The 26,320-nt window shown below is 39.9% G+C and overlaps 1 protein-coding gene across 2 annotated transcripts; it reads right to left on the minus strand.

Annotated features, from left to right (window-relative positions):
• Positions 1–355: 355 nt before the first annotated feature.
• Positions 356–25,203, minus strand: Tiprl (TOR signaling pathway regulator). Of its 2 annotated transcripts, XM_039090912.2 has the most exons (8): positions 24,566–24,987; positions 22,151–22,228; positions 17,621–17,800; positions 16,872–16,971; positions 12,721–12,852; positions 5,549–5,644; positions 3,238–3,300; positions 356–1,335 (listed from the first exon to the last, which is right to left on the minus strand). In XM_039090912.2, the coding sequence occupies exons 3-8, from the start codon at positions 17,779–17,781 to the stop codon at positions 1,195–1,197; spliced, it is 693 nt and encodes a 230-aa protein (XP_038946840.1). In that variant the 5' UTR covers positions 17,782–17,800; positions 22,151–22,228; positions 24,566–24,987; the 3' UTR covers positions 356–1,194. The 2 variants fall into 2 exon arrangements, with proteins under 2 accessions (XP_038946840.1, NP_001103137.1); NM_001109667.1 differs by lacking the exons at positions 22,151–22,228; positions 24,566–24,987 and adding an exon at positions 25,055–25,203.
• Positions 25,204–26,320: the final 1,117 nt, after the last annotated feature.

The raw sequence follows: 26,320 nt of genomic DNA on the forward strand, positions 1-26,320 counted from the left end.
ACAGGTATAAAGGGCCAACTCCGATCTCCCTGCATTATTTAATCCCTTCTACCACATCAGACAACACAGCACTCAGAACTGAGTGGGATGCTATGTAGGGCACGTATCCATGCTTTCTGACTACTTATTGTCCTCAGAAGCATAAGGAGCAGAGGATGAGGAGAGAGAAGCAGTTATAGGCAAACTAAGGGATCACGTTCATAGCTACCAGGTTCCACTTGTCACCTGCATGGGAAGTGTGTCTGCAACATTGAACAGGCTCAAAACATGATGAATGAATGAGAAAGATACATACATCCTAATCCAATCTTCAACTAAGCTCTAAGAAAAGCTGAAATAAATAGCAAACTATGGATACATAATTCCTTATTATTTATTCTCCTCTTACAAAAGACACTTGGACAAATAAATATAAAATGGCATATGTCATATTTAGAAATGGCCAAGGACACACCTTGGTACTCCTCACAGGAATACACTAATACAATCTTCAGAAGCACACTCTTCCTCCCCACCGCCCACCTCTTTTTTTTTAAAAAAAAAAGTCAATTATTTCATTTTAATTATCCACAATTTAACAATGAATTATCAAAATAAGTAATCTAACACTACTCAGAGACAAAGACATTTAAATGAAAAGATTTAAAAAATATAAGTGTGTACAAACACACACAATATGTTGCCCAGAAACTCCAACTAATGAATAATACAAGATTAATTCTGTAGGTGACATGTCACAACTCTCCAGAAGTGCGAATAAACACCAGAAAGCCCACAGCCAGGAGCCAGAGTATCACGTCAGCATGCAGTCAGAATCCTGTGACGGTCACAGGCCTCGGGGCTCAGTGATGGCATTTACAAGTCAGCCTCTTCACAGTAGAAGACGATGCTTCAGGATGGATGTGGATTACGTCCCCCTCCTGAGACACAGACACGTCACTGCTGAGGTCACAATTTGTGATGACTTAAGAATCCAATTAAGCTCCAGAGCGCATATCTCTCTGGAGTAGGAACTTGAATACAGACAGGATAAATAGGAGTTGGGTGGAACCTGCCTGCAACAATCTTTTATTTTCCTTTAAGGCTACAGAAAACCTGCGCATAAGCAAGGAAATCAATTCTCATAATAAAAACACCCTACAAAGAGCCAAGGTACCCAGTCAGGTCCACATGGAGAGTGTGCTGTATCACATTTTATTCTGAGGGCGCACTTTCTGAGTCCACGGGGTTAGGATCAATTCTTTCTGGAAATACTAGCTTCTCACAAACTGCTTCCTTAATTGGTAAATATTGTGATATTTCATTAGGTTCCGTGAAGAGGGAAGGTGGAACATGCTAGGAAAAACATAAAATCTTATTAGTATATTCTCAGTTGTGGCTCAGACAATTTCTGAAATTCTCTAGTATAAGCATTCACAAAGCATGCTAATTTCAAAACTGGGAAAATCACATCCATGTAAGAAGCATCATTACGTGTTCCCCTAAGTAACAGTATTTCCCATTACTGAATCATTCAACTGTGTTGTTGATCTTCAAGAGACCTGGTGTTACATGATTCACGGTGCTACTGTAAGTGCTGAGAGAATCCTACACATTTTGATCAAATCCCTCCCTAGTTCTGTTACTTGAGTAACTTGAAAGTCAAATCTTCAGTTAGAGCCCAGAGCATACTGTGTGAGTTACTGAGTAACTATTCTAACCCAAGCATACTCCATATTCAGACAGAATAAGTACTATGGCTAGAAAAATACTTATTTTGTAGAAAGGTACTAAGCCACTCAATTACAAAACCCAAGTACCCGGAAAAGGCTTCACACATTCCAGGGGAGCAAAAAATACAGGAAAATTATGCCAGAATACACAGACCCTGGTACAGAATGACCAGTTTTTGGAAGAAAAAAGAATGTGTAAAAACATATACATACAAATAACATTATAGAGTAAGTAGGATGTGTCTAAGTGTTTAGAATGTACATGCACAACAATTATGGAAGAAAACGAGACCATGAATTTGAAGATTAAGGTACAGCATGGGAGGCCTTGGAGGGGAAAGAGGAAACGTATGAACTATAGTATAATCTCAAAAAATGAAAAAATTAAATAAACATTCTAGAATGTCAAGGTGCTAAGTCAGAGGACCATCCACAGCACCAGCTGCAGCAATGGGACTCACGTCAGCCCTCTGCATCTCAGTTTCTCCCCAATCAGCAGTGGGACTCAGACAATGACAGCAAAGATCTCTAGGCGCCCTGGCGCTTGAGGCAAGCTCAGAAGAGATGCCCTCCAACAGACACTCCCTCCAGAGTGCAAGATAAGTTTGCTTTGGTAGGAGTAAAAGGACCTGGTCCCCACGGCTGGAACAGGGCACGTGACTCGTCTGTTTAACAATGTACACATTTTCACAGTCCTCCCTCGAGGAATGAACTCCCCGTTAACATTAATGACTTTCTGAGTCCATGAGGTGAAGGTGTAGCTAATGTCTCAGCAAAATGGTAAACGCTGGGATCTTCATCAAGAACTCTGAAAACATAAGTTCAAAAATATATAATATCTCAACTATGTAAAATACAAGGATGACATATAATTTATATGAGGGGCTTCACAAATCTAAAGGAACAAAAGCAGCTATGCTGTGAGCCAAGTTGTCAGAAAGATACAAGAAAGGAGATAAAGTGATTTAGGGAGTGGTGAGCGAAGGAGATCCTACCCAGCTACTTACAAAGGCAGACAGATTCCTGAGTTCAAGGTCAGCTTGGGACGGAAAGAATTTAGGTCCAGGCCCCACCCAGCTAGTTTATCTCTGTGCTTAACCAAAGGAGACAGATCTCTGAACTCTTCTGTGATGTTAAAAAAAAGAAAACCGTGTATGCTGGCTGTCTCTTAAGAATCAAGGGTCCTGGGGTACAGATCCATAGGATAATCAAAAGGGAACCTAGGGTAATGACTGAATTGATATTATAAACTGGGCATTTGATCATCAAGAGATGAGCCATCCAGAGATGGTTTTAGACCTGCAAGCAAAACCTGTCTAGAGCACAGCATAGGTTGTCAACTTGTACCTGCAATTTGACTTCCAGATGTTTGTTTCCCTGCTCTCAGACACTACTTCTCTAAGAACAAGCAGAGGATGGTCCTTGGCACACATGTTCTGATGCAAATTTAGATGAATGGGTGATACCAGACTTAAAATGAATTATTAGAATTCAAAATCTAAACACTTAAAATTTAAGTATTTACCATTAAATTAGCAATTTTGCTCTCTCTGGATGTATATTCTCGTAACATGTAGGTCTTGTCAGCCTATATTAAAAAAAAATCACAATATATTTTTATTTATTTATTTTACAGAATCCTCTGTATAAAACAAACTAAAAACAAGCAAACAAACGAAAAACCCCACCCTTCTGTACAGTTTTCCATCTTGTTTTGTTTTGTTTTGTTTTGTTTTGTGAGACAGGGTAGCCTGGGTAGCCCTGGCTGTCCTGGAACTTACTCTGTAGACCAGGCTAGCCTCAAACTCAGCCATTTAAAACTTAAGGTTAGGGGGTTGGGGATTTAGCTCAGTGGTAGAGCCCTTGCCTAGGAAGCGCAAGGCCCTGGGTTCAATCCCCAGCTCCGAAAAAAAAGAACCAAAAAAAAAAAAAAAAAAAAAAAAAAAGACTTAAGGTTAGGTTAAAAGAAGGCATGGTGGTAAATGCCTTTAATCCCAGCACACTAGGAAGGCAGAGGCAGGCAGATTTCTGTGAGTTCTAGGCCAACCTGGTCTGCACAGTAAGTGCTAAGATAGCCAGAGACATTAAAACAAGGAAGGAAGGAAGGAAGGAAGGAAGGAAGGAAGGAAGGAAGGAAGGAAGGAAAAAGAGAGAGAAGAAAAACAAAAGAAAGGCAGACAGAAAGAAAAGTGCAATTTATTACAATTTGCTTTTTGGATAAATACAGTTTAAAAAAACTAAAAAATTCTATTTCTTTAAGGTTGCAGTCTTTTTTATACCAATAAGAAACAAGAAAAAAATTAATGTTCACCATAGTCAATAACAGAAAAGTATAAATAAGAAAAATAAGTTATCAATCATAGCAGTTCTGGTAACACAGCCTTACTCATTTCAAAACCTCTACATCAGATCTTAAGTTCATACTACACTTTAAAAATTCAACCGTAAGACAATCAACTTTCCAAATTAGCTCAATTCTATTTCCTACCATCAATGTTGATGGGTGTCTATTTTTCTGCTACTACTATATGGATATAAAGAAATCAATCAAATTTATTAAGTTCCTCCATGTTATATAAACAATACTGCTATGAATGTTCAAGTATATACAACTCTGATCAACCACATGATATTTATAAATTACTGCATATTTTAGGAAAAAATTATTAAAAATAGAATTAAGTATAAACAGTATTTTTGAGACTTAGATTAGAGAAAAATGTAATACTTTGGTTTTGCTTATACAAAGGGAAAAGGCTAGCAGGTGTGGTAAGGAGTGCCTCTAACCTCAGCAAAGGAAGGTGGTTCTCCGAGACCAGCCTGATTGAAAGACTAAGTTCTAGAACAGCCAGGGCTACATAACAAATAGGACAGGGAAGGGGAGGGGGGGAGAATAATCACAGCCACTGTGTTGTTTCAAGGAGACAACAAATGTCTAAATAAAGGATTTGGGGGGAAATGTCAATCTAACCCAATCCAACCAGGTTCAAATCCAATTCTGCCTCTTATGGGTACCTTAAGTGAGCTGTGCAATCTTTTCTGACTTAGTGACCATAGCAAGAGTTATTATGACTGTAGCTATTAATAGTTTTGGTATCTCCTCTAATTCTTCATTCTATGTAATCCCAATTCAGAAGAGTCAGAGTGCTTGCTCTAGCTACTGGGAAAATTCTTACAACTCAATTTAAATTCATTCCCTCTTTAACACTTAAGACAAAGACCTGCATGTTATCAGTTACTTTGAACAGAAGACAGAGTTTTCCACCCTTAGAATAACCACCAAGCAATCATGTAATACAAACTTCAGGAGGCAGTTTAAGTGGAATTTCTTTTTGTGTTGTTTTTGTTTTTATAGAGACAAGGATTCTATGTATAGCCTTGTCTGTCCTAGAATTAGCTCTGTAAACCAGGCTGGCCTCAAACTCAGTAATCCACCTGTTTTCTGCCTCCCAAGTGCTGGGGTTAAAGGCATATGCTACCACCATCTGGCCCTTAAGAGGATGTCTAACCTCGGGGCACTATACAGAAAGAAGCTAAGGGACAGTTTTCCTTACACACAAGTTAAATGTATACATTTTTTTTTTTTTTTTTTTGGTCAAAGCATTCATACCGGGAAGTGTTTTTTTTTATAAAACATTTTTGATTACCAGAACTTTAAAACAAAAGACACAGTGTTTGACAACAATGTGTAGTCAGTAAACTTGAAAACTCAAATTTATGGGTTAATAGATGATTACAGAATAAGAAACATCACTTAATCTCAAATCCTTAAGTGACTGAAACCTAACAGGCTCAGTATCAATTAGTACACTCATCACATGAGCACCCGTACGTACCTCATGATAAAGCCTTGTGTCATTCATTCTGATGAGCACCCCATCAATTCTCAGGAAAAACCGCAATAGCAGAAAAAAGCTGGAAGGCATTACTCTCTGTGGGGAAGAGAACAGTACATTAAAATATTAATGACAATTACTTACTTTATTTCTTTACTAAAAGAGGGAAAAAAAGAGAAACACTGAAAATATGTCCTAGTTCCAGCTGGCCTGGGAGCCTTCAGCAGGTTATTTATTTAAATGGTTTTAGTTTCCTACGATAAAGAAAAGGATGGTCTGTGAAGAAAGCAGGTACAAACTGGGCTCACAGCTTAGTGTATTTGGCTAAGTTCTCCACCATGAAAGATACAGTCTCTAAAAGAAAAGGTGGGTGCTATCACTCGAGGAACAACATTCGAGGGTGTCCTCTGGTCTCCACATGTACATGTAAACATATGCAGGCTCGCACTGTGTACTCTCACCCAAAAACACGGAATGGAACAGATACTTCTTTGGGCTGAGGAACTGGCTCAAGCTGTGGAGTGCTGAGCATTAGGGCTTAAGTTTGCTCCCTAACACCCACATAACGTAAAAGTGGCATGGCAACATGTGCCTATAATCCTGCCCTGAGGAGGCAATGACGAGATCAGTAAAACCCAGGTTCAGTAGGTTTGGAGACCGTTTCTCAAGTAGAAATGCAATAGAAGACACATGATACAGACCTCTGAACACTCATGACACACATACATACATAAACACACACACATACATACATGACTTAAAACATACCCAAGCATTATAAATTGTGGCAGGACCTTCCCCTAATGAATAAAGATTTCAAGGGACCAATCACTGGGTGAGGAGTAGGCGGGACTTCCAGGTCAGAGAGAGAGGAAGAGAAGAGGAAGGAAAAGGTGACTTGCTTTTGGACCGGAGAACTTGGAGGACAAGATGTAGCAAACAAGAGCCCCCTGTTCTCCCCACCAGTTTAGATGGGGGACCCGCCAGGATTCGAGCCACCGGAGGATTTAATTCAGAATGGCTTACAAATTAGGATGATGGTTGCTGCGCCCAGCAATTGTGTTACTTGATTCTAAACTGTGAGGTGTTTTCCTTCAGCAACTCAGCTGGGTTCCAGAGAGAAAGGTATAGCAGCAAAGCGTGGGTTTGCAAGAAATGTGCCCCAGCTAGCCCTGTGAATTTGGATGCACGCCCCAGCTTGCCCTGTGAATTTGGATGCACGTGTGGAGCTGGCGTGGCAGCGACACACCATGAAAACATAGCGAGTTGGGTGGAGAGACTTTGGAGCTCCAGGTCAGAGAGTCTTCTTGAGATGAGAACAAGCCAGTGTCTTGTCAGCGCTAGTGTAGGTGGCATTTTTATTATTTAATGCAACAGATGGCACCCAACATGGGGCCTGAACCCACAACCCTGAGATTAAGAGTCAATCAACTCAATAAATACAATGTTTTCTTTTTAAGAAGGCTACTGATGCCATGTTTTAATATTAGCAAAATTAAAGAACCAGTTCCTTCCTTGTTGCAACTTATATTCACTCACTTTACATAAAATAAGATCACACAATATATGCTCCAGTTCAGTTCAACCAATTTGGCTCTTCTGCATGCTTGGCTATCAAATATCTCATCTGGCATTTATGTAGATTAAAATAACTCTATTAAAAAATTACATGACAATCTCATAAATACAAATCTCACCCAAAAGCAAGGAAAGGCTTTTATTTAGAACTTATTCACCATTTTGCAAAGTTACATCACCATGATCAACACTGTGTGTTTAGTAGTTGTCAGGCTAATCGCTTAGCTGTCAGATTCAGTTACTCAGTTTGCAGATCTAAGTAGCTAACTGTTCCCTTATCCTCAGTACAGTCAAGTTATTCAATTACATATTAAAAATATAGCATATTAGTCTATGCCATCTTAACTTTTATAATTAAGGCATTATCTAAATGACTAGAAAAAAGCTGAGCCATAACATCTATGTGTTTTATTTAAAAGCCATAGTGTCTATGAATTAGTAAATAAATACTTGATTAAAAAAAAAAAGAAGAAACAATGAGCATAAGGTTGAATGATGACCTCAGAACAAGTTACTGACTGGCTACTCCAGCTTGCCACTTCAACTGCCATTCCAATGGTCTGAGATAGCCTGTCTCTCTGTATGATTTGATAATTCTATGGGACATTTCCAACAAAAACTACGTTTGCACAGACATCAAACTCTTTGTCCTGCAGAGATAAAGAGATGTTACTATTCAATATGCTTGGAATCTAGGAAAGCACTGGACAGAAGATGGACTACAATCGCTCTTGACTCCCCATAATGGAACTAACTCACCACTGACTGTATCAGTCATCACAGAAGTACCAGGACTCAGAATTTAGGAAAAACGCCTTTTTTTTTTTAAGCATCCTGAAAAGCTGAGGAAGATAGGGAGCCCCTTCGTCGTACTAAGAATGAAACTGATGAAGATGGATGGGTCACAGCACGACGTTAAATCCCAAGGTGATGGAGTCAAGCTTGTGGCTTACATAGGTTTGATCACATTCAAGGATTATTATTCTTGTGCTTCAACCAGTCTAATTCTTTATGTCTCACCATAACACAAACAGCATGAATCTGTATTAATCATATATGATAGATTGATCATGCACTGCCTTCACAGGAGGCTGGAAAACCATGCCATCTTCTGGAACTTAAGGTGTTGCATTATTTCATCAATCATTTCTTTAAAAACAAAAGAACAAAAAAACAAAACACTAAAAAATAAAAATGTGAACCCTTCAGGTGTTACACCTTATCTTGGTAGAGAGAGAGAGAGAGAGAGAGAGAGAGAGAGAGAGAGAGAGAATGAAAACTATATAACATTTAGAATAAAAGAAGATTTTTAGATACTTGTACTAGACAAGTCATATATGCATATAGAATACAGCAATCTATTATGGCCATAAACACAGTAGTGCTACAATAAGCACTGCCTACCATGTGCAAGGTTCTCAGTCTGATCCCCAGCAGACACCTTTCCCACATGTCTACACACACACATGTGCTGATAAGAAAAGTAATTTAGAAAACAAGAAAAATCTCTGAAAAAATATTTAATAAGCTACTCTACTCACACAAAATTAGAACTCAATACCCAATAGGCAAACCCAAAACTGCCCAGATTTCACTGTGCACACAGCCCCTAATCTTTCTCCATACGTAATTGCTCTACATGGGAATTCTGATTTTCTTACAAAAGTAAAGCTTTTCTAGATCTAGAACTTGAAATTTAAGGTGGGAAAGAAATTTTGCAAGTAAAAACAAAATGTGGGGCTGGGGATTTAGCTCAGTGGTAGAGCGCTTACCTAGGAAGCGCAAGGCCCTGGGTTCGGTCCCCAGCTCCGAAAAAAAAAAAAACAAAAAAAAAAAAAAACAAAAACAAAATGTTATATTATCAAATAAATGGTTTCTGTAATTTCAGTACCATTTTTAGAATGTTTTATAATTACCTTAGAAACCAAGAAATAAGCCAGGCTTGGTGGCACACACCTTTAATCTTAGCACCTAAGAGGCAAAAGCAAGCGGATCTCTGAGAGTTTGAGGCTAGCCTGTCTCATAAAAACAAAAACATAACCAAAAAACTCAAACAAACAAAAAGGAAACCAAGGAATAAATATTACAACATAATCCAGTGGCTTTCCAAGCAGAGCTAGAACAGCAAGTAAGAATACGACATTACTATTATTCCAAATAATTCTAAGAACTTTTTAAAAGTAAAGCAATATAAAAAGGTAAAAAATCTTAGATGTGACTAAGAAGAAAACACTAATTGCACCAAATTCCTGCCAATTGGGAGGATATAAGACAGTCTTTCTGAAGCCTTATAAAACCAAAAGTAAGGTGTGCTAAGGGTTGTATTGAAAGCAATCAGAAAAGTGTGTTTTAAACCATGGAAAGCTCTAAGGCAGCAGTTTTCAACCTGTGGGTCATGACCCCATGGGAAGAGGGTCACACATCAGATATCCTATATATCAGATATTTACATTATGATTCTTAACAGTAGCAAAATCAGTTATAAAGTAGCAACAAAGTAACCTTATGGTTGGGGGGAGGGATCACCACAACATGAGGAACTGTATTAAAAGGTCATAGCATCAGGAAGGTTGAGAAGCGGTTCACTAAGGGAAAGAAGCTTTCAGAGGAAGTTGCCTAGTAAAGGTTGTAGTAAAGTAAATGCCTGCCACAGGTCATTGGCAACGGGAGTCAACATTATAGCCTCAATCAATTTCCAGTGGATGACCTGCACCCAAGGTTAATAGATCGGAACACATCAACATGCAGCTGAAGTTTATGCACCTAAAACTCAGCTCAGGGACCACTTCCCTGAGCAAGTCCACCATTCTCACAAATTGCAAGTGTACTATGTTTTAAAAAAACAAAACCAAACCCTCCCACCCTCACTGGAGGAACTGTGGTAGTGACAGCTACTGAGGGAGTGTGTAACACTCATGTCTGGTCTGGAGAGGAGGCTGCTGTTAGGCTGCGTGGTTAAATCCGGTGGACAGGGTTGGGGATTTAGCTCAGTGGTAGAGCGCTTGCCTAGCAAGCGCAAGGCCCTGGGTTTGGTCCCCAGCTCCGAAAAAAATTTAAAAAAATAAAAAAAAATAAAAAATCTGGTGGACAGCCACATGCCCACAACACATGGGCAGAACTATCTGGGCTCAATGGTTTATGAGTAATAAAGAAGAAGACATAACGTTGGAGAGATGGATGAGAGCATTAGGAGGCTTAGAAGGAGACACTGGTGGATGGATATGACCAATATATGTGTATAAATGTCTGTAACTTTCAAAGAATATAAAAGTCTTTTTAAATGAAAATGTTCTTTACTTTGCAATATTAAGACAAATATCTAATGTGCTTAAAGAATTATGGTAAACTCCATATTCTGAACCCACCACAGGCTGACATAGCCAAACCCCATCACTCTGCCCCATTACCACTATCAAATTTGTCTTCCTGTCAAAGGCTAATCCTAGAGGATTTTGAGAAAGCACAAAGTTGAACTATATGACTGACTCTGGGTAAATTAATTACTATGTCTGTTTCTCCATTCCTCCATTTCCAAAACCGGAGTAAGAAAGGGTAACATTCTCCTCAGAATTAACTGAGATACTGCAGACAAGTGCAGAGCATGAGCTCTGTCTCCACATACCTAAGTTTTAAGGCCTGCCTCATCCTCATCCTCAAAAATCCATCAGGGTTCTCCGTTTCCTTCCTCTATAAGCTACAAGCTCCTATGAGCGCCTATATGGCACACTAAAGTCCTCCCTACAGTTACACACACCTGTCAATGTCAGTCTCTCTTAGCCATTTCTCTTATTTTCTCCTGTGAATCCTTTTCAGATATGGTTACAACCATACTTGTCTATCTCTACATCTTTTATTTACTCTAAGCATTTACCCTAACTGTTCTTGACAAGGCAAGTAGCAAGAGCCTAACCGCTAAAAGCGTAAGCAAATGTTTATCCCTCTGCAAAGCATGCCGCTCACCTTCATGCATTCCTCTCTGAACAGCCTTGTTCCTCAACTTCCCACTCACTGCTCCTGGACTTCCTGCTTACATACCCTCCGTCACAACCCGTAGCATTTATCTTAGTTAGAACAGATCTGTTGTAGTACTAGGAAGAACCCAGTCTAGAAAGAGCCCTAGTCTAATAAAAATCCACCCCGGCACTCTTAAAACTGGAATCCTGTTGTGTAGACTCAGTTCAGAGCACTGGCTGTTCTTCCTGAGAACCTGGGTTAAATTCCCAGCAACCACATGGCAGTTTACAGAAACCTGTAACTCCAGTTCAGAGGATCTGACACCTTCTGACCTCCACAGGCACCAGGCACACATCTGCACAAATATACATGCAGACAAAAACAACAAACAAACAAACAAACAAACACCACAAAAAAAATCAGTAAACCTTAAAAAAATTTTTTTTTACATGAAAAGGGAGCTAGGAAGGCTATACAAAGGAAACTGATATTTTAGTTGGAACTTGCTGGCTGAAGCATAATTAAAATTTTACTTCTAATTTTTCTGACAAGAATTAGACACACAAGTATAATCTAGTAGTAAACAATTAGGTGTAACTGCTACAAGTCTATTCATCATTTCTTTTCTTTTCTTTTTTAGTTTGTCAAGACAAGGTTTCTCTGTGTAGTCCTGGCTGTCCTGGAAGTCACTCTGTAGAGCAGGCTGCCTCAAACTCAGAGATCCACCTGACTCTCCCTCCCAAGTGTTGGGATTAAAGGAAAGTACCAGTACCACCTGGTTCTATCTATCATTTCTTATGAACATGTTTCACCAATAGCATATGAACAGAAGTAGCCTGTCCTCTACTGATAGAAAACAATACAAAAGAAAATGATAATTTATACTTGAATACTTGTATTTTTTGTTTTCCACTTTTATGCTAAAAATTGATCTGATAATTTAATGATACACTAAAATCCTAACACATGGGTCATTATTCTGGAGAGATGGCTCAACTGTTAGAGCACCTTCTGCTCCTGCAGAGAGCCCAGCACCCACATGGTGGTTCACAACCATCTCAAACTCCAGTTCCAGGGGATGCAACATCCTCTTCTGACCTCCAAGGGCATCAGGCATTCCTGTGGTGCATGAAAACTAAACATTCACAAACATAAAATAAAACCTAAAAATAAACAGATAAGGCATCCTTCAACATGCTACCTGCAGAGTCTACAAATATCATTTAAATGAGAATTAAGTCACAGTTTCCATTCAGTCAAGATAAATAAGCAAATAGCCTACAGAGTAGCTAGGCAAATGTATGTTAAAAGACTACATATCATTAGTTTTGAGAAATTTCATAACAGATATTCACAAAGTTGTGCTACAGACTTAGAACAAACCTTACATAACATCATGCTACCCACTGTGGTAAAATAGAGGATGATACGGAAAAACGGAGGTTAATGCTGTAAAATGAGGGATAATCCTGTAAAATGGGGGGTTGCGATAAAATCAAGATGATGAGGTAAATGGGGATGCTGTGGTAAAATGGAGGATGCTGTGGTAAAATAGGGATGCTGTGGAAAAATGGGGGATGCTGTGGAAAAATGGGGGATGCTGTGGTAAAATGGGGGATGATATTAATTTGAGCACTCACAATTTTCACACTCAGGCTGGAAACGCCATGATCATGTAATTCATCTTCAAACAGGAGAACTTCTTCAAAAAATTTAATCTGCTCTCTGGCTTTCAATTTTTCTGTATCTATATGATCTGTTGTAGGTACAACCTGAAATACACAATTTTAAATGAAAACTTTGAATGTAAATAGCTGGAATTGCAAGGAAGTTTTCAACATGTTTCTGCACAGCATCAGCATGCAGTTCTAAATCTGGATGTAATTAGCAGACACTGAATATTAGCCTCCTCTCTGAAGTCTCAAAACACTATAGATTACTGATATTCCGACCTGGTATCAAAACAGAGTCTAAATACACCATCTCAGAAAAAAATTGAGCATTCTGTTGTGAAGGTGAGAAAATTAGCAACTGAAAATCCACATAGGTTAAAACAGTGTCCATAAAAGGTTAAATAAGTGTAGTCTCGTGGTACTTAAAAGTACTCGAATATACTCATTTGAATCTACAAAAATACTTTTTTTCCATTAAAATCACATGTGTCTTAGGAGCTGGGAAATAAAGTGCCTGCAGCAAAAGCATGACAACCCATGTTTATCCCCATGCCCCACATAAAAACGCCAGGCATGGTGGTTCCTGCATGTAAGCCCCTTATTGGTGAGACTGATTACACAACCATGTTAATATAATTAACCCTTCTCAACTATATGTACTCAGGAATTCTTATGCTGATAAATTTTAGAGCAAAGATATTAAGTCAGAGTGCATGAGCAACTATTCTAATGTGCTTTAAAAACACATGGACACCAAGCACATTTCATTAAAAAGATTCAATACAGCTAAAAGAAGTGGCCTTCTATGGCTACTGTCCTACGGAATCATTTATTTAAACAAGAAGAAAACAGCCATATATAGATACATCACCATGGGACAGGCACAGTATTAGGAATCTAATTTACTTCATTAATCATATTCTCACACCATCATCTTAGGGCCAGCTAATAAACACCAAGCTGGACATGAATCTAGTCAGGTTAAGGTTAGCACAACTTTGTGGTAAGCCTTTTCTTAGCCATACTACAGCCCAAAGAACAAAAGTTAAACAACCAAAAAGGAGACAACAATAAAATACATACCCACATAAACACCAGCTACTTTCAGAACTAAAAAGCAAGGCTCAGAAAGCAAGGGACAGGCTCTCTGTTCCAATGTCACGTGTCCCAGCACTTTGACTCTCTAAGAAAATACATTGTACTAACATATACCCTCTATACACACAGAGCTTTTGAAGGATGTTTTAAAGATTTCTTTTATGTGCAGGCATGTTTTGCCTGCATGTGTGTAAATATACTGTGTGTGTGTTGCCCTTGGAGGCCAGAAGAGGACAAATAAGCATTAGGAACTGTGTAAGTTATAGATGGTTGTGAGCCGCCCATACATGCTAGATGCCATGTCTGGTCCTCTGTGAGAACAAGTGCTCTTAACCACTGATGCATCTCTCCAGCCACTGATGACCGTTATGAGGAAGATTTCAGAATTTACAATCTCAACTGATATTATATGCACAAACTTTAAAAATAACAACAAAGGCTGGGTGGTAGTGGTGAACACTTTTAATCCCAGTACTTAGGAGGCAGAGGCAGTGGATCTTTGTGAATTTGAGACCAGTCGGGGATACAGGGTGAGATCCAGGACAGTCAGGGCTATACAGAGAAACTCTGTTTTGAAAAAACAAAACAAACAAACAAACAAACAAAAAACAAAATCAAAAAATGCTGGAGAGATGGCTCAGTGGTTAAGAGCACTGGCTGCACTTCCAGAAGTTCTAAGTTCAATCCCAGCAACTACATGGTGGCTCACAACCATCAATAATGTGATCTGATGCCCTCTTCTGGCATGTAGGTAAAATGCAGATAGAGCACTCATATACATAAAATAAATTAATAACTCTTAAAAACATAAAAAGATAATAAAAACAACAAAAAACCCTTCATAAATTGGAGGTCATCTACATATAAAAAATATTCAAAACCATAAATTAAGAGCAGTGTGTTTTCCCAAATCATCTACAAAATAAAGATACCAGTACCTATCCTGCAGGGTTATTTTGAGCACTGAAGAACCAAATTCTAATTATTTGCCCAAAAAACTTTTCTTTAACAAAAAAAAAATGTGTACATATATATTTAGATTTATTTTATATGTATGAGTGTTTGGCCTACATGTATGTACATTCACCATATGCATTCCTGAGCCTACACATGTCAGAAGAGAACATGAGATCCCTGGGATCTAAAATTAGATGGTGTGAGCCAGCACATGGGTATGGAGACATGAACCTGGGCCCTCTACAAGATCAGTAAGTTCTCTTCTGCTGAGCTACTCTCCACTCTCACAGTCATTACATCTAAAACAAAAACAAACAAAGATATTTAAAAGACCCCACATGCATCAATTTTAGATAATAAAGCATCTTTGTTCACTCCTGGTATTTCAATGAACACGGTGACCTGGTATTTGAGAGCCTTTGTTGAGGTCTTTGCTGTGTGACAGAGAGTACAGTAAATACTTTACACATGGGATCTGGTATTGTCCACTTATCAAAATAGCTTGCAAGTCAAACTTTGGCTGCCAATAACTTTTACTTTTAAAAAAAATCTCATCTGCTGGGTGGTGGTGGCCCACGCCTTTAATCCTAGCACTCAGGAGGCAGAGACAGGTGGAGCCTGGTCTATGAGCAAGTTCCAGGACAGTCAGGATTTCACAGAGAAACCCTGTCTTGGGAAAAAAGTTTTTAATCTGAGTGTAATGTGTATGTGTGGGTTCTATGTGCCACAGCTGAGGCCAGAGGACAACTTGAAGGTGCTGGTTCTCTCCTGTCACCAAGCAAAGGTCACTGGCAGCATGTGCCTTACTCACTGAGCTATCTCACCAGTCCTAATAATTTTAAGGAAAATGGTTTAAACTAAAACAATCTTGTTCCTTATGCCTGACTGACACACAACCTAAGGCACATCTGTCTCACCTCAGTCTCACTAGAAGACCCTAAACCGTAGCTGATGTAGAGGGACCGATTCCACCCTCTCAGGGAAGCTCTTCTGGAGCGGAGCATATACAGACCCAACCCAACACTAACATAACACTTTAACAGGCAGTGATTAGAATTTGCCTGGGAACCATTCAGGTAAAAACTCTGCTGTGGGTAGGCATTATTTACTCAACTACCAGCAACAGTCACCTGTCTTGATTAAATAACTCACCCAAAGAGCCAGGTGTGGAGGCACATGCCTTTGATCCCAGTCCCAAAGAGGCAGAAGCAGGCAAATCTCTGTGAGTTCAAGGCCAGCCTGGTCTAAAATAGAATAGACCATTCAAGGCTACATGAGACACTGTCTCAAAAACTAAAATACAAATAAATAAATAATGAATGAATGAATGAAAAAAGTAACTCATCTAAAGTCATACCAAATTTAAAATCAGTGCAAGCATATATAAGTTTTCTGTTCAACTGTTTGTTCATATATAAAACTAAGCTACTAGCTAGCAGTTTCTATCTAAGTCACCTAATAATGCATTTCCAAGACAGATGCTTGGCGGTTATATTGTTACCACCAAGTAAAGTGAGGCTTACCAACCTTACGTTAGAGAATACTGTTTAAAAACTGAAAGGAAGGAAGGAAGGAAGGAAGGAAGGAAGGAAGGAAGGAAGAAAGAAAGAAAGAAAGAAAGAAAGAAAGAAAGAAAGAAAGAAAGAAAGAAAGAAGACTGTTCCCAGGAAGGAATGTGCATGCCTCTAGTTCCAGACACTGAGGAGGTCAAGGCAAGAGGAGCACTGAGCCCAAAAGTTCAACACCAGCCTCGTAAAACTCCCTCTCAAAAAGAGAAAAAAAGGAAACTGGCTATATCTTGTAGTAGTCTTCTTTTCTACTAATTAATTAATCCATTCATTAATATTAATGTATTAATGTAATATCAACTTATATAACATTAATTAATTAATATTTACAACAATAATGATAATAAGCAAACCCCCTTATATTGGGGGTCTAAAACCTGCCATAAGCAAGTAGCGGGATGAGGGGAGTTGGGGAAGTACTGGCCACAGCTAAGATGGGGTGCTGAAATTACCCAAGAACATTCATGACTCATAAAAGCAAAGGTGCAGATCTACCTTTAACTTAAGAGATTCTCCAAGCAACGTTCCTTTATAATCTGTTGTATAGGTCCAGTCATATGGTTTAATAACTTCTTTGGAGTGTTCACCCTCCGTCCTTAAAGACGCAAACAAAAAAGAAGATGAAATTTAGAATATATATCAGTGTTCACATGCACACCAAATTACACATTGTGCATGTGAAACAAAATACCCTACTAACACACAGTATAAAACATCCTACTAAAGGCATATACTGTCACCCACTAGCATCAATCTTTCTTACTGTTTTCTGAACATTTATTGTTATTTAGCTTGTCATGTGCTGGGTAATATTTCTGGGTCATCCTACACTTCCTGAGACATGATTCAAGGCTTATATTTCATTCTGTCCTTCAAAGCACATAGTATACATAGAATAGGCACAAAGTAAATATTGCTAATTTGAGAAGCAAAAACCAACCAAAAAACGTTTTTCTTAGTTTTAATACCCCACAAATATTCAATGAAAATTAAGAGAAATGTTTTTCTTTAAAAACAGACTTTGAAGTACAATGTACTGATTGGACTAAAAGACACCTACAAAGCTCAGCTCAAGTGTATTTTAACCTAATGAATATTTCAACTAGTGGTAAAATTAACCTTTATTTTATGGCTCAGAAAAATGAGTTTTAGAATACTACAGTTGTAAAGTTTAATTGTAACAAAGCACATGTCCCTAATGAACACTGTTTTTGTGTTGGGTCTGTAACTGCCCAGATTCTCACCTACTTTCCTGCCACTCTTCAGCACAGGCTACTTTGAGCATGCCCTGGTAGTTGTTCACACATCTCAGGGCATCCGTAGCATTGAACTCTATTCCGAAGCCAGAACCATGCTGGATCCTTAGAACGTTGTCTCCAAACATCATTTCAGGGAGGGATGGCATATGCAGCTCGTCGGCTAACCTACACGGAATCAAAGGTCAGGGAGACTCCTTTATGTTCACCAGTCACTCTGTTTCCTTTTCATCCCAACCTAATTCTGACTTTCCAGAATGAGTTGAGAAGCCCATGACTTAACAACCATGAGAATAAAGAATCTAGAAGATGCTCTTATCACCTGCTTGTTCATCATCAAATCTTTGCAGCACCACACTCGGTAAGACAGAGAGTGGTGAGTGATACGGGGGGGGGGGGGGGGGGGACCAAAGTGAAGAACTGATTATCGATCACTGTTTTAAGATAATTAAAACCAATTCCAATTTCACTACTTGTAAAATATGATCCTCAAAACCATTCTGTGCGCTGAGAAGCCAGAGAATTCAAGAGTACATAACTGCTAGTGTAAAGCCAGGCCTTTATCTAACATGCTAGACCATATCCTTTCAACATGCCTCAGATGGGCAGCTTCACCAGAACATCTACAAAAAGGCAGAGTCACAACTCAGTAACACACCGCTGTGTTTTGATATTCTGAATGGTATTGTTATTCTTGTTTTGATACTTGAAAAGTTGTCAAGAAAAAAATGATTGTTGTTTATATTAGGACTCCTGGTTAAAAGAAAAAAGAAGTAGAAAAAGAAAAAAGCCAGCCTAACAACACAAGGCCTGCTTTGTCACACAGCACCAACAGGCTGGCACGAAGTTGCAAGTTGTCAACCTCTAAGTAGGGGATAAACTGTTCCTTTTGAAAACTGGGTTTGACAACTATGAACTACAACCAAAAATGGGACAATAAATGTAAGGATCTTGGTACATATATCTTGGTGGTAACCAATAGCTATCTAATTGGCTCTAAGGCCCATTCAACAAAAAGAAAATCATGCCCAGTACTTGAAACCTCACCAAGTACCTGGGGCTAGTGAGGTTATGGATCTTAGAGAACCTACAACTAAACCAGTATAATACATATAATACACACACATGCATGCACACCACCACCACAACCACAATAATTAAAGAGAGACCATGAATCTGAGAGCAAGTGGAGGGTTACATGGGAGGATTGGCCAAAGGGAAGAGAGAAAAGGACGCAATTATAGTTAATGTCAACAAATAAAAGATATGTTTTGTTTCATTTTTTTAAAGCCAGTTTATAGTACCATTGGTACCTGTGTTTGAAATGAGGGCCTGGCACCTGCTAGGCATATACCCTATCACCTAGCAGCAACCGTATTTTGTGTAAAGTTGGGTGGCAGTTACTCGATCACTTCTGGAAAACCAAGCTGTACGCAATGCTGCCACGCATGTTTACAACCCTGGTTACAACCTGAACTTCCTAAAACCCAAGGCAATTATCCCTGGAAACTTAAACTTGGTCAAATATGCTTATTCTGGGTTGAACTGACCAGTAATTACAGTGATTCTCTCCTTTCTGAAATCTGAGTGAACAGTCACAAGAAGCACAGTTCAAGAGACACTGCGTGAAACTGAAGTCATGAGGCAGACAGGAAGCCTGAAGCTGCTAAGTAGCAGAGAAAGAGGGGCAGTGAAGTGGGCAAGGCAAAGACAGAAGGAGGAGCTCTGGAAGGAAAGCTGTCCAAATTCCCGTAGACAGTAGAGTGTGTGTGCCTCCCACTGTTTTAGAACTGATCTCATATTATCCTACCTAAAAAATGTCTCCTGCCCAACCACCCTGCTTTATTTCTGCTTTGAGGAGAGGGGTCTTTTGTTTGTTTTGTGGTGGTTGTTTTTTGAGACAAGGTTTCTCTGTGTTGCTGTACTGACACTCCACCCCAATAGACCAAGCTGGCCTTGAACTCACAAAGATCTGCCTGCCTCTGCCTCCCAGGTGCCACTGCTGCCCAGCTACCTTGCTTTGTTTTTTATTTATCACTTACCAATAGCTGGCATTAGAAAATGTGCACAGTAGATGTGCACATATAAGAAACATTTATATTCTTACCACTTCAAAAGACAACAGGTCTCACTTAGATGTGGTGGTGTAAACCTTTAGTTCTAGCACTCAAGAGGTAAAAGCTGATCTGTTAATGAAGCCAACCTGTTCTCCATAGCAAGTTCTAGACCACCCAGACCTACATAGCGAGACCCTTTCTCAAAACAAGAACAAAAAAGCAAGCAACAACAAAAATATTCTGAATCCGCCCACCTTTAATCCCAGCACTCAAGAGGTAGGGCAGGCGGATCTCTGACTTTGAGGCCAGCCTGGTCTACACAGTGAGTTCTGGGTCAACCAGGACTACACAGTGAGATCTTGTCTAAAAACAAAAAAAACCTGCAGGTCTCTGTATCTCAGGACTTGAAAGTATAGCTAACACAAAGGTTTCAAACAAGTACATTTTCCAGACACCTTATGAACCAAATCTTACTGATTTGAGAAGCTTATAAAAATGTTATGTAGACTTCTTTGCATTTTTTTAAAGAAATATGGAATTGTTCATTGATCACTATTTTACACCAGACTTTACAATGACGCATGCAATGTACAACTGGGTACATTGCTCATTATGTAATTAATTCTCCTGGCTCCTGTTGAACCTGTAATACAAAAGATTGAGCATACATATAAGAAATGCTTCTGAAAGGCTTCCCTGAGTCCATACCTTCTAACCATTCCATGCGGACTCCAGGAGCCAAGCCTTAGCCATCCACTTACTATTTTATGAACTATATTACTATTTTATGAACTATATGAACTTCTTGTCACTGTAACATAGAAACTTTGTTTTATGAAGATCCCCATCTTCATAAAGATGGTGGTAGTGGCAGTGTACACCTTTAGTCCCAGCACTCAGGAGGCAGAGGCAGGCAGATCTCTGTAAATTCGAGGCCAGCCTGGTTTATAAAGCAAGTTCCAGGTCAGCTAGGGCTACACTGAAAAATAAGAAATCGGAAGGAAAGAATGAGAGAGGAAGCAGGCTAACTGGCTGGTCTTACAGTCAAGGCTCTTAAAGTATATCTTTAACTAAGTGTCTGAGTTGTTAATTAAAATACACCAGATCTGACCAGTGTCTCCATCTGGGTTGGCAAAGGTAAGTCTTTTCCTTTTGGGAATCCTGCAGATAAATTGCTACATTTACGTAAATACAGATAAAGCTGCTTTAAAATTATCTAATTTAAATTGCTGACTTTCTTTGTCCTTAAGCAGAAAATACGAATCGTATTTTGCCGTTTCTTGGCAGTGATCTTCACATGTAAGAACATATGGGCTGTGCCGAGTTAAACAGAGTGTGTAGACCTTCAGTTGCTCCAGGATGAAGGTTCTACCCCTGAGTTATTCATATCCTTTCTCAATTGGTTTCTAATCTACTACCAGCTAAAAAAACAAACAAATACACTTCTTAACACTGTATAATAGGGGGTTGGGGATTTAGCTCAGTGGTAGAGCACTTGCCTAGCAAGCACAAGGCCCTGGGTTCGGTCCCCAGCTCCAAAAAAAAGAAAAGAAAAAAAAAAAAAAAAAAAACAACAACAACAACAAAAACCCACCTCTGTATAATATTTAAAAATGATAAAAATAACAGTTCAATTGTTAGGACAAAGAACACACAATGAACTTTTTCCTTTTAACTCTTGTGCTATTATAATCATAAAGTGCAATAATTTAAATTTGCTCTGAGTAAAATTCTAAGTAATACTAAATAAAGCACAAAAATCTGTAAGTGCTCTAGGACAGCACACAAGGCTTTCTTTTCCTTTTTCCTTGTTAAAACTTCTAGACTCTTGAACAACTAAATAGTTACAATTACTAGGTAGAGTAAAATAATACCAAAAAGGATATATTCTTGAAAGGAGTGATGGTACATGCCTTTCATCTCAGTTCTGTGAGTTCAAGGCCAGCCTGGTCTACACATTAAGACCCTGTCTCAAAAACAGAAAAAATTCTTATAAGAAAATAGAAGGGGACTAGGTGGGAACAAGGAGATTACCAGGAATCAGAGGGGGACGAGAGCTCTGTAAGGGGTGTGTGTGTGTGTGTGTGTGTGTGTGTGTGTGTGTGTGTGTGTGTGTGTGTGTGTTTGAAATACATATGTACACAGAAAAATGTCATCATGAAACCTATTACATAACAATATATGTTAAAGGTAAAATAAAACTTTTAAAGGTTATAGTTTTACATAAAGGCAAGAAAAGATATAGTAGTTATAATCTTTCCAATTGTTTTAAATTTATTTCCTATTAGACACAAACTGGTCTTTATGCATATATTAAAATCAATAATAAAAAATCTGTATGATCAAATAAAAGAAGTTAGGTTTAAGAGTGAAGAAATACAAGTCTTTATGGGAAACATCTCTTTCATTTCTGGGCCATCAAAGGCCCATAACAGTTTAGAAATAAGAGTTTAGCTATCACCTAGGAGATGACTGGATGCGGTACACTCCCGTGTTCTGTTGAACTTCGTACTCTTACACGACCATATCAACAATAGCACTGAGGAAAAGATAGCGAAGAGCCTGTCTCACGGAAGGAAGGAAGCCAGCTCTTCTGGCAGAAATTTCGGCTTCATAAGAGATTTCAAAGCTAGTGATGAAAAGAAGCAAGCCCAGCAAAGGAGGAGAGCAGAAACTAACACTTGCTGACAGGGCTCTCCTTCCACCCTGCAGCGGCCACAATGCTGGCTCACTAGACTCTCTGGGACACCTACATTCCTCCCTGGGGCCAAAATCACACTTGCTAACTAGACTCTCTAGGACAACTACATTCTCCTTGGGGCTACAATCAAGCAAACATTCAAATTGAATCAGATTTATACTTTTTGACTCAAATTATAAACTGTAAGATATCTACAAAACAACTCCAAATACAGGGAGGTTGGACTATACAAACTAATACTTATAACTTCTGTTATGATGGTGAAAAGGGAATACTCTGAGTGCCCAGTTAAAAATAAATGGTTATGTTTTTGTTTTTTCTCTGTGTAGCCCTGGCTCTCCTCCAACTCAGAGATCATCCATCTGCCTCTACCTCCTGGGTGCTGGGATTAAAGGTGTGAGCCACTACAGCCCAGACAAGGGGAAAACAAATAAATGGTTAAACAGCCAGGCATGGTGACACAAGCCTTTAATTCCACCACTCAACACAAGGCGGAGGCAGGCAGGCCAAATTCAAGGGCAGCCTACCTACATAGAATGAGATCCAGGGCAGCAGAACTATGTAGAAAGACTGTCTCAATTACCAGTAAATAAGCCAGATATGGTAGCTCATACCTATAGTCCCAGGTCCCAGTACTCAGGAGGCAGAGGCAAGAGGATCTCTGAGAGTTGATGTGGCAGCCTGATCTACATAGTTCCAGGACAGCCAGGGCTATGTAGAGATTTTGTCTCAAACAAACAAATAAAAAAAAATAATAAATGGTTATACAAATCTGTAACCATATGATGGAATACTATAAAATCATTAAATTATTTAGAGAAAAGATGGGAAAATATTCAAGATGTCATTAAGACTTTTAAAAACTGGGTCCATGGGGTTGGGGATTTAGCTCAGTAGTAGAGCGCTTGCCTAGGAAGCGCAAAGCCCTGGGTTCGGTCCCCAGCTCCAAAAAAAAAAAAAAAAAAACAAAACAAAACAAAACAAAACAAAAAAAAAAACTGGGTCCATACTCCATTTTATCTATTGGTAACTGAGGTTTCTACGCTGCATATGTTTCATATTTTTACGATGGTTGATAACAGTAAAATGGCACATTTTCACCATAAATTTAAGTAAAATTTGTTCTTAACTTTTAACGAATGGAAAATATTAAATGCCTAAAAGATTAAATACAATGAAAGATTAATATCCACAAGATGTGTCTGTAAAATACAGGTTTTAACTATTTTCCTGATTAGACCAAATATGAAATAATAAAGGCAGCTCCATGGGTTTTCCCAGTTTATCTGGAAAAACTTGCACAGTTACATAAGAGTCTCCGTTATTAAGGTAGGCTGCTTCAAATGCTGCCTTTCAACTCTATCACTGGTAATGTCTACTTGTTAAAGGCAAGGCATGACATTAGAAATGAGGTGTTTGGGCCCTGTTTAACATTCAGGGGACCCAGCCCCCCAACTAGGCCCACATGCAATGCAGGAAAATGCATACACAAACTAGTCTGAATTTATAACATTTGAAACAACTTATGTTTTTAAAAAATTCTTTTACATATGTAAATTTAAAAAAATGTCCTGTAGAGCCTCCCTTTTTCTTTCTATCCATCAATTGGCCACCAAACGTAAGCACTTAAATCTCAGCTTCTATCCTCTTTCCTGCTTACTGGCCTCCTTTCCAGCATCCCAGTCTGAACTCATCTTCTACACTTCCAAGAAACCTTTCAGACTCAACCATAATGCACGTGGAGTAAAACTACATACAGCAGGTGGCTATTATATAAAATCCAAACTTCTTAGCAAGACAGAGAACTCTTCAATGACGCGAGAGGCAACACTCTGTCAGGATGCCCCCCAAACTTTATCAAGATACAGTTTAGGCACCCCCAAACACCTCAGAGCTCACTCTGAGTGTCGGCTTTACACGCCATCCAGTCTCCAGACTTAATCAAGATTCTGCCCAGATGCACTGATCTCCATCCATCCATCCATCCATCCATCCATCCATCCATCCATCCATCCATCCGTTTACGTCCTCATCCTAAACAGCCACACAATAATATAACAGTCTCTCACGAAACTATGAATTCCTTGGGACTTTTATCTTTCATCTTCCCTATCTCAAGTGCTTATCACAGCACCTAATTTGCTAAAAGGAAAAAAGAAAGAAAAAAAAGAAAACCTAAAATCGCTCCGGCTATGTATCTTCATCCTAAACAGTCACACAGTCATTTAACGGTCTCACGAACTATGAGTCTGTGGTACTCAATGGATCATGTTCAGAACCTTAAGAGCCCACCACGGAACCAGACAAGCTAAAAGCAAAACATAAATATCATCTCTGTCATTGCCCGCAAGGAAACAGGTCATCCGCCCCCAGAAAGGTGGCGCAGGCTAAGGTAGGGAAAAAAGGAGAGGCGAAGGGTGAAGTCCACCAAACAGCCGCGCTCAGTTCAACCCTGCGGAACGACAGTTCCAGCAAGCGGAGGTCGCGAGCAGGGGACAGGACTATTTACTGAAGTTGTCAATCAACGGTCAGTCAGAGGGACCGAGCCTGAGGCCCTGAGAACCGCGCGAAGCTGCACCGAACCTGTCCGACCCCTACCCCCGACAATGATCCGAACCGGCCCGTCCTGGCCCGTCCCGGTCCAGCCCCGCCCCACAGCCTCACTTTTCCACATCCGCAGACTTCATGATGTGGGTCTTGGACGCGGTAAGCTTCCAAGGCCCGAAGGAGAAGTCCTGGTGGCTGCTCTGAAAGCCGTGGATCATCATGGCAGAAGCGGAGCCGCAGGGCTACTCTGAGCAAGCGCCTGCGGCAGCGGTCACAGTATGGCCCTCCCTGCAGCGCGGCTCCTGGGCGCGTCCGTTACCATCTCGGCCCCGCCCCCTGCCGCCGCGCCGATGGGCCCGCCCTTCCGCCGTCTCTTCCGCCCCTCCTGGTTTTACTTCCGGGACCAGCCACTAGCTCAGGATGACTCACGTCTTACGTGAAGACGCTAAGGGGCGGGACTTAAGCGCCTCGGTGTCGCTATGGTGGGCTGTCCTGAATTCTTCGGGTGACGTCACCCCAGAGTGGGTGTGGGAATTCGTCTTTCTGGATCCAGAGCCCGGTGCCTTACCTACTCCTTACAGACGTCGCCGAGCGATGTCATCACCTCTTGTGCTTAGGAGTCGCGGCGAAGAGGGCATACCCAAACGTCCCTAGTGTTTAGGAGGCCCAAAACCGACAGCGGCCTTTGAGTCAATGACTGATAGTGGCTCCGCCTTGCATCTCAGTGGAAAAGCAGCACATTACCGTGCAAGCCGCTGTGTTCGATTTTTAGTACTGCAAAAGGAACGGCAAAATATCCTTATGATATTTTAAGACTTTTCTACCTGCACACCGGCGTAGTGGAAACACCGCTGAAAGCCTGGTGCTCCCTCCGTGGTTGCAGTACAACCGTGCGCACCTTTGGGCTTATTTTAGGCTTCGGCTGCCTCAAAATGAGATGGTTTAATGTTAGAGCATCTCAAAACTGTTCATCTTAATTCCAGCAACCCCTCTTACTCCACAAATCATTCTCTCAGTGTTTGTTTCATCCACTCTGGAGCCGCTAAGCAGCTTCGCTCCGTGATTTCTGATTCAGTTCCTGCCTTGACTTCCTGAAGGTGTTAAGCCAAATAAACCTTTTCCTCCTCTGGTATTTTCTGTTTGTGTTTCTGTCCCAGAAACCCATCATCAATTTCCCCTGCCCACGGTCTCTGGATTAATTCATTCCCTTGGCCTCCTGTCCTTGCCTCCTATACAGTTACTCTATTTACATTGCTTATGCAAAGTAGGGCATCTCATCCTGAATGGTGGAGGATTGTCTCCCATCACTGGCCTACAGAGGTTGGCCACTGAAGCACTTCCCAAGGAGGCTGGGACCCTCTCACTAATGTTACATTGTGAACC

The sequence above is a fragment of the Rattus norvegicus genome, chromosome 13, assembly GCF_036323735.1.
Source record: "Rattus norvegicus strain BN/NHsdMcwi chromosome 13, GRCr8, whole genome shotgun sequence".
Classification (NCBI taxonomy): domain Eukaryota; kingdom Metazoa; phylum Chordata; class Mammalia; order Rodentia; family Muridae; genus Rattus; species Rattus norvegicus.

Coding starts and splice junctions, on each gene's coding strand:
- Tiprl (NM_001109667.1), bottom strand. CDS start 25,158: ATGATGATCCACGGCTTTCAGAGCAGCCACCAGGACTTCTCCTTCGGG. Junction 16,972..17,620: donor GAAGAGTGGCAGGAAAGTAG/GTGAGAATCTGG, acceptor TGCGTCTTTAAG/GACGGAGGGTGAACACTCCA. Junction 3,301..5,548: donor ACACAAGGCTTTATCATGAG/GTACGTACGGGT, acceptor TTTTTAATATAG/GCTGACAAGACCTACATGTT.